Source organism: Artemia sp. Qi Xiang Cuo, chromosome 21 (genome assembly GCF_049724085.1).
Source record: "Artemia sp. Qi Xiang Cuo chromosome 21, ASM4972408v1, whole genome shotgun sequence".
Lineage (NCBI taxonomy): Eukaryota > Metazoa > Arthropoda > Branchiopoda > Anostraca > Artemiidae > Artemia > Artemia sp. Qi Xiang Cuo.
Window position 1 is genome coordinate 37466030 of NC_142814.1, and position 8889 is coordinate 37474918.

The 8889-nt window shown below is 40.8% G+C and overlaps 2 protein-coding genes across 2 annotated transcripts; both read right to left on the reverse strand.

Annotated features, from left to right (window-relative positions):
• Positions 1-871: 871 nt before the first annotated feature.
• LOC148939504 (uncharacterized) lies at positions 872-1477 on the reverse strand. The gene has a single exon (XM_089106895.1). It carries the CDS (start codon positions 1475-1477, stop codon positions 872-874), a length of 606 nt encoding a protein of 201 aa, XP_088963021.1.
• Positions 1478-1567: 90 nt separating this feature from the next.
• LOC148939505 (protein CFDP2-like) lies at positions 1568-8194 on the reverse strand. The gene is made up of 2 exons (XM_089106896.1): positions 8067-8194; positions 1568-2036 (listed from the first exon to the last, which is right to left on the reverse strand). The coding sequence occupies exons 1-2, from the start codon at positions 8192-8194 to the stop codon at positions 1568-1570; spliced, it is 597 nt and encodes a 198-aa protein (XP_088963022.1).
• Between the last annotated feature and the right edge of the window lie 695 nt (positions 8195-8889).

The window sequence follows — 8889 nt, forward strand, 5'->3', positions numbered from 1 at the left end:
TCTATTAGCACCCCTCCTATCGTTGCGCCATATTTCGACTGCATCATTGACAGAACGAAATTTAGAAAGAGGTTGAAGAGATGTGGTGATAAGATGCAACCCTGGAGTACTCCTGACGAAGTTGTAAACTCTTCTGACAACCCATCAACGGTTATTACTTGGCCTCGGAACTGGTCGTACAGACTCTTGATTATTTGGACTATCTCATAAGTGATACCATAGTGAAGGAGGATATGCCATAGTCCTTCGCGCCATATCAGGTCAAATGCCTGACGGAAATCAACGAATAGTTGGTAGAGTTCTTGGTTGAATTCGATTTGTCGTTCCATGAGTTGCCGAAAGACAAATATCTGATCGATTGTTGATCTTCCAGGGCGGAAGCCGGCCTGATATTCTCCAATGGCAGAGGCAGTTGTTGGTTGTGTGCGTCGGAGTAGGACTTTTGTCAGGACACGTGACTGATGGCTCGTGAGGCTGATCGGATGGTAATTTCCGCACTCTTTCTTTGACCCCTTTTTATGAATGGGTACAATGGCAGCCTTGCACCACTGACGGGGTGCGTGGCCGGTTTCCCACACCGCAGACACAATGGCATGGTACAAATTAGTTACATCATCCGATCCGATGTTAATGAGTTCAGCGGTGACTCCGTCTGGGCCAGGGGCTTTTCCTTGATTGAGCAACTTGACTTCTCACTCGGTTTCTGACTTGAGTGGGGGTGGTGGTCTGAGTTCTTGGTCGGGTATGGGAAAGCGGGTTAGTATTTTAGGATTCGCAGCTACTAGGGGATTCAGTTTATCGTTAAAGTATTCTTTCCATCTTTCAAGTTTCATCTTTGAATCGTAGATCTCATCTCCGTCTTTGTCCAGGATCACTGATGTTTGCGGCTTTTTTTCCGGCTTAACTCGCGTACCATTCTGAAAACTGCTCCGCTAATCCCCTTCTTAGACAGTACTTCGCAGTCTTCACATTTCTTCCGCATGTGGTTACGTAGTGCCTTTTTGATCACTCGCTCTACTCTTCTCTCGAGGAGCTTGTAAGTATCCCAACTTTGACGGTTGGATTTATTGTAAAAAAGTTGCTTATCCTCGCATAGCGCAATGATCTCATCTGTGTTCCATGGTTTTTCATTCGGAGTTTTTCTTCCAAGGACGTCATTGGCTGTCTCTATGATTGCTGATGTAGCCTGTTCGGTCAGGGAGTCTATCTCATTAGCGGTGGTCAAGGGAGAATGATTTTCCAGGATCTCTTGGAATTTTTCAGATAGTGTGGAAGTGTAGGTTTGCCTTTTTGCAGGATCCCGCAGCAGATCCAGCCGGAATCTTGGGATTTTTGTTGCTTTTTGCAATTTTCTCATTCTTAGCTTGAACCTTGACATCAGGAGAGTGTGGTCAGAGTCGAAGTCTGCTCCAGATAATGCTACTTTGTCTAGTACGGAAGACTTCCAGCGCTTCGATATCAGGATATAATCAATCATGTTCTCGGTTTTACCGTCTGGGGATCTCCAGGTCACTTTACGTCGAAGGCGGTGTTTGAAAATTGTGTTCGTTAAGAATAACTCGTTTTCTCAGCAGAAGTCGAGCAATCGTTCCCCTCTCGCATTGAGTTTTCCATGACCAAAAGTCCCCATTACAACGGATCGACCGGTATTATCCATACCTACTATAGCGTTAAAGTCCCCCATGACAATCAGTACGTCTTTCTTATGGATTTGGTCAATGACGCTTTGTAGTGTGAAATAGAATTCATCGCATTCTTCCTCACTTCTGGCGGAGTCTGGGGCATAGACTTGGACGACAGAGATATTCTTGGCAGCTCCCTTTAGTCGTAAGACGGCTATTCTTTCTGAGACTGGGGTGAAGGAGATTAGAGATTTTTTGGCAGTTGATGATACGTAGAATCCTACACCTTGTCGATGAACGCCGTCCTTGCGGCCGGACAACAAGAGGGAGGCTCCAGAGAGGTTTTCCTCTCTCGTTCGGGAGAGGTGAGTCTCAGAAAGGCCGATAACTTCCCAATAGTACCTCTGTAGTTCTCTAAGGGCAAGATGTAGTTTTCCCAGTTTGGCAAGTGTTCGGATGTTTAGCGTGCCAAAGTGTAGGGTGGTTTTTGTCGGAAGGGAACAACCGTGTGGATTTTCGCCCCGGATGGGGGTCGTCCTAGGCCTTGGATCGTCGGCTGCCCCGGACGCGGTAGCATGTAAAATCACATTTTCATCATTCAAAATTGGTTGTTCGTCGGTTACCCCGGACGCGGTAGCAGATGTTCGTATAATACTGGACCCTTTTTTCATGATTTCAAGAGAGGTGGTTTCTTGGCTAAATGGGTGGTTGCGGCAAGCCGCTTCTCTCCACCACCTTGCAGAGGCCGTTTTCCGCAATTTCGATCTTCCATCTTTCCACAGTTGTCCTCCTATAGGGGATCCTCCCACGATGATGTTCTGCTTCACCATGCAATCTGACCCATTTCCGGTACAAAGTTTGTAACTCACGGGACGTGTCCACACGCTGGTGGGCCCTGCTGAGTGTACATCCGAGGGGCCTTCTTCCTCCTCCGCCTGTATTTACGTCCCCCGGGTGAGGGTGCCCCAGTTTCAATTAAGGACCCCCAGGGACTGGGTCCCCCCTTGGTCCGCGCCTCCTACTCAATGGAGGTACCCTACATATCTGTAGGGTGTTCCCCTATCCACCACCTGGGGACGCGCTGAGTGGCCTGGGGGATGCCCCTGCTGAGAAGCTGACTCAGTTATGTATCAGTAGGATGCATAATTGTTGATTATGTATCATGTTTTGTTTTGAAATTCACCGATTAGCATCTTTGCTAAATACTAAATTTTCTTTACTACCGCTTGAAGAAAAATGTGCTATTGAAAACTTAGTGCTATTGAATTCTTTTTTCCATTTGGTGTTCTGTGTCCATTATAAAAATGTTTCCGAAAATAAGTATTCAGTTATCTTGAAATCGGTTCTAGGCGTTTACTCCCCTGGCGATTACCCCCCTGGAAAATACCCCCCGACAAATACCCACTCCCCCGGAAAATACCCCCCAGAAAATACCCCCCGTGGAAAATCCCCCCCCGGTCTGAAAATACCACCCTGGTAAATATCCCCCTAGAAATCCCCCCCCCCCCCCCGTGGAAAATAAGGCTTTTGAAATTTGGGAATTTTATTTGAGTTTTATTTTTTTTTTATTTCCGTAGAGGGAAAGAATTTTGGTACTTGTATATTATGCGCCACTCACTCAAGTTTACACTGTGTAAAATTCGAGAACACACCGTTTTTTTGTTTTTTTTTGTTAGTTTCTTCGTTACTTTAGAAATAAATTTGGGCTATTGACTTGCCCATTCGGGGGGAGGGGGGAAAAGTAGAGCGGTTCTGTATGCAAAGTGTGTTTGGTACAATTATTCTGCCTATTAGATCGATAGTTAAATAACTGCATTTTAAAGCCAAATATATGGCCATGAACACATTAAAGTAAAATAAATGAATATAGTGAATGAGGAGGGAGGGGGGGGGGTTAAACTCCCGAAAATACCCAAACGCTGAAAATCCCCCCGAAAATTCCTCCCCCCTCACGGAAAGTAACCCCCGTGGAAAATACCCCCTCCTTGGAAAATACCCGCGCGGAAAATACCCTCTCCACCTGTGGAAAATAAGGTTTCTAAATTGGAAACTTTTATTTGAGTTTTTTTTTTAGTTTCGTTGAAAAGTGCTAAGGAACTGAAAAAAGAGGAATTTACGCACCAGAAGATAACATAAGAACTTAGAAAAAGAATACAAATCTATTTGTGTCAAAAAGACTTCCATATGAACTTTTGCAATTTTTGGCAGTAGCGGGTACAAAAAAAAAAAAAAAAAAAAATTGAAGAAGAAAAAAAATATAGGCGAACAATCATCAAAATTAAGCTAAAACATATGGCACCAAAAAGCTCAAAAATGTTTGGCTATCCCTTGAAAGGATAGTTGGCTTTGGGAACCAAAAAATTCTGAATTGTCTAAGTTTTGGCGGAAAAAAGCGTTGTCAAATTCTACGAGTTAGTTTTTCTTATCTTCCAAGTGTAAAACTACCACAAATCACCATTAACAAATAAATGAAACCCCAAACTAACAGAAATTACACTACATAATCAAGTTAAGCTCAAATCGAGCAAAAATTAAAAGGAGTATGGCTGACAACACCCAAGTCTTCTTCAGATCAGAAAATAATTTGTACTTCACTTAAAAAAATAAAATAAAAAAAATAACCGTGTATTGTCAGTTTGATATACATATTCTGATATGTATTCCTTATAGTGTTAATACTTTTTTATTTATTGAAGTAAAAAAAGTGAAAACATTTAAAATGTATTTTGTTTTTAGTAAAGTGCAAATTATGTTCTGGTCTTGAGGAGGTGTGGGGGCGTCAGCCCTATACATGCTAAATGTTGCTATTTGAGTTTGAATAGGTTATTTATTGTAATTTCTGTTTGTTTTGGGTTCAATTCATTTATTTATGGTGATTTGTGGTAGTTTTACGCTTGGATGGTAACTACTCTCCATCCCACGCCCCTTTTCCCTAACGTCGTCTGACAAGAATTCTGAGATAGCCATTTCTGTCAGCATAAATGAAAGGTCTAGCAACTATGCCTTTGGGGACACTATGACCCTACACAGCCTCTGGGGAAAGAGCTGTAAGTTTGGAAATTTGCCCATTGTATACATACAAACATTTTATTGGGAAGTATACTAACATTTTTATGTGTGTGTGGGGGGGGGGGTAGTTTTCCATGGGGAGAATTGTCCGTTGGGAGGGAAGTTTCCTGGGGTGCACTTTCCTTGGGAAATCTTGCGATAGGGGAATTCGACAAAATTCTTATGAGAAACTATTTTTATTTGTGATACTCTCTCTTTGTCGTCTCAATTTTGCATGTGGAGTTGTTCCTGGAAAATTTTCGAGGAGAAATTTTCAGCTGGGTTGAAACTTTCTAGGGGATTTTTTCATGGCGGGGGGGATTTCCACGTGACAAATTTTTCATGGGGTAATTTTTCAGGCACAAATTATTCGTGGATGAACTTTTAACAGGATTAACTTACCACGGAGAGGGGAGGATTCTCTGGAAAAATTTCCACAGAAGGAGATTTCTATTTTGTTTTAAAAAACGATTTGAAATTATTGTGGAAGGGGAACTCCTTTCATATACGTAATAATTTCTGTTCGTTTTAAGTTTTGATGTTGGTCCCTACCTTCAGTTGAAAAAACTTGTTTTTTTAATTTAATTTCTGATCTTTTTTAAATAATACCGGGAAATCCGGCTCTCTCTCCATGAAAAATTCCGATACAAGAATTGTTTTCTGACTTCAAACTGTTTCAAATACTTTAACCCCGGAAAATACCCCCCCCCGGTTATTAGTTAGAAATCGTAATAGTATAATAATTATGGTTAATATTTTCAGTCAATAAGAAGGCTCAATAATTTGTTATCATGGAGCTTTGGTGTGAAGTGCCGCAAATTTACCACAGTTTAGTCAATTTCACCACTTTTTTTTGGTTTTACCAGTTTATCTAGATCATATTGAAGTTCCATCCATTTCAACAGAGAGTTGTGGTTTTTACCACAAGTTTACCAACGTTTTACTGACTTGACTTATACCAGAACATTGATCTCGGCCGGTAAAAATATGTTGGTAAAATTGACTGATAGAAATAAAATTGATGTCCTGCCCCACAATCAATTTTTTGTGTGACACTTCTGATTCTGATCATTAGCATAAATCCATGCAGTTTTGTTTTAGAATAGATATTTATTCAGCTAAAAAAAAAATATCTTAAGCGATCCTTGCGTAAAAAGAAGATCGAACTTATATAACAGTTTTGTTTTTGTCACCCACGGGTAGAGCTCCAATTTATGAGAAACTGGAGACGGAGAAAACTTTTTTCGATCTTATTCATGATACATAATATATATATTTCAAAATGTTGGAGGGGGGCTTCTGATTTTAAGACTATTTTAATGAAAATACCAAAAAAGATATTTTTCAAACTTTAAGGAGGTCTCCCTCCCCCTCCTACCCCCTTCTTCACCACATGGGAAACTTAAGTGAAATAGTATAGTTTCATGAGCGTGTCTGGGAGGACAATTAATCATTGGCAGCGTAATAGCGCTGTCTAAGTAAAGAGTGATGTGGGCGCAATGTATTATTTATTTATTTTGTGTTTTTTTTTTCTTTTAGACCAGGGCATTTCGTATAGAAAGAACTGTCGTAGGAGCTTAAAAAAAGGTCTCATTCGATTGGAAATTGAAAGGGCTAGTGCCCTATGAATAGTCAGAGGTGACCGGAGGGCAAAGAGCCCTCCACACCAATCATTTCTCCAAACACATTTAATCAACATTTTTAGATAGCCATTTTGTTCAGCGTAGTGGAAAGATCCATGAATTATGTCTTTGACGATAACAGCCCCCCCCACAGTCCTCAGGGCGAGGATTTTAAGTTATGACCTGGAGGCATAAAAGGTGTTTATAGAAAGGGTGGTCGTATAAACTTCGAAAGGGACTAATTCGATCAGAAATTGAAAGTTCTAGTGTTCTTTTTAATAGTCAAACTGATTGAAGGGCAACCAGCCCCTCTCCTCCCCGCCCATTATTTCCTGAAACACATCTAATCAAAATTTCGAAATAACTATTTTGTTCAGCGTAGTTGAAAGGCCCATTAATTATTTTTTTGAGGATGACAACCCCCCACAGCCGTCAGGGTAAGGGTTTTAAGTTATGCCTGGGGTATATAAGGTTCTTATTGAAAGAGTGACCGTATAAACTTTGGAGGGGGCTCATTGGATTGGAAATCGGAAATTCTAATGTTTTAGAAGCTGGCAAGATCCCCACCGACTGATGTCACGACACAACCTCGCCTTTAAACGGTCAGAAAGGAAAATTAACATGGGATCCCTATGAGAGCCCTCTGAAGTCATGACACACCCTCGCCTTTAAACGGTCAGATAGGAAAATTAAAATGGGACTCCTATGAGGGCCCTCTGACGTCACGACACACCCGCAATCTATTCTATGACACAGATAGCAGATTAACATGGGATTTTAAATAGACAGATATGGAAACTAATATGGGATTTTAAAAGTACCATGTTACGTTACAAAACACCCTCACCCATTTTTATTGATTCCGGTTACCCGTTCTATGAAAGGAAACACAATTGGCAAGACTCCGACGACACACCCCTCTGAACTCCAATGAAGTCACACGACACACTGCTTTCAAACGGTCAGGTCTAATATGGATGACAAATTTTACGTAACCTAGCGTTAGGACCCATGGGGGAGCTCCCTGCTTGTAATGTAACGACAGCACACACCTTATGTGAGGTCACGTAATGACAGTGCAACCATCACTGTCACATAATACTTTTTGACATTTTTTTGGCACAAGACTTTCAAAGCGTTTTATCTTTCTTTTAACTTAATGACGGTGCACACTTTATGTAAGGTCAGCCAACAACTTACGTAATGACGGCGCACTTTTATGTAATAAAGGCGCGCATAAATGTCACATAATACCTTTTTTCGGCATTTTATTTTTCGCTCAAAACGCTAAAGCACTTCTTTTTTTATTCTTTAGTACTTTGTCCTCCATGGGACTCGAAAGGTCAATTTTCTTCTAATGGCAAAACGCTCCAAGCAATACGACGAAACTGCCATTGTAAATATTCTCTACTGGGGAAATACTTTCAAGAAATAATACATTCCCGTGACGTCAAAAGACACACCTCCGTCTATTCCATGGCACTCCCAGGTGTTCCCTAGCAAGCACCATTGTTTTCCCTCGAAAAATAGAAGCCCCATATAGGAGTCTATTGATTTATTGTTTCAGTACTGGCAAGATTTCTGCGGGAGCCCTGTTTCTAGCGGTCGGCTGGCAATTTTCCAAGGTGTTTCAGTATTTCTTCAGTATTAAAAAGAGTTCAGAGTGTCAACATCAAAATGGAGTGTTATACATTATTGATTTTGAAGGCGTAAGCGAAATGGAACCTAGAGTGCCTAAAGTAGCAGTAGAAATTACAAGGGGCTGCTAACTAACCCTAGAATAGAACAAGATATAGAGATTCGTGGTGCTAATGACACTATATTAGCCCTTCTTTCGGGATTTCCTATGTAATCCCAGACAAATTTCAAATCAGTTTGAAAAAGTCTGCAGTGCGTTAACATGGATGAACATGCTGAGTTAGAAATATCCCTTTATTGCGACTGTTCTATATGTAAAGGACATTATCATAATTTCTGCCATTCTTATGAGCCTGCAACATCATGTTTTGATGTGGACTCTAGAATAGACGAGAAGAACCTGGAGGAAATGAGGAAAAGAATCTTGATTAACATGGAGAGAAATTTACACGGGGTACAAGTAAGGACGCATAAAACGAGGTTCGATATGACAGAAAAGGAAGAGGAAGATCAAAAAAACAGACATAGAAAAGAGGGCTGTCTCTACAGAGATACCTCAAAATATACTATAAAAGACAATGATTAAACCTCAAAGAAAAAGTGCATAATGCAAGATGTAACGGTAAATATTGTGATGAATATGGTCTAATAGATGAGAAAAGTGGCCCTTCAAGAGAGAACATAGGAGATTATTATATGGAATGGATTTTAAACATTGAAAATCGTTCTGGAAGAGCTCTCATATACCATTTTACGATAAATCTCATCATTGATATGATTGATAAGCTTTGTACCATAACTTTTGAATAAATTTGGTTTTACATATTAATTTCGTCTCACTCGATAAGCCTAGGGTAAGGATACAAGTAGGGACTTCTCTGCATGAATAGCTTGGGATCGAATAGACCACCCCTTGCGGTTTTAAGCCCCCCCCTTCGTCCATAACTCGCGCGTAGATC

Bases quoted from the DNA above. Each gene is read 5' to 3' on its own strand.
- LOC148939504 (XM_089106895.1), bottom strand. From the start codon at position 1,477: ATGATTGATTATATCCTGATATCGAAGCGCTGGAAGTCTTCCGTACTA.
- LOC148939505 (XM_089106896.1), bottom strand. From the start codon at position 8,194: ATGTTAACGCACTGCAGACTTTTTCAAACTGATTTGAAATTTGTCTGG. The intron at 2,037-8,066 runs GTTAGTTAGCAG...TCTTGCCCTTAG, and splicing joins ATATCTTGTTCTATTCTAGG to AGAACTACAGAGGTACTATT.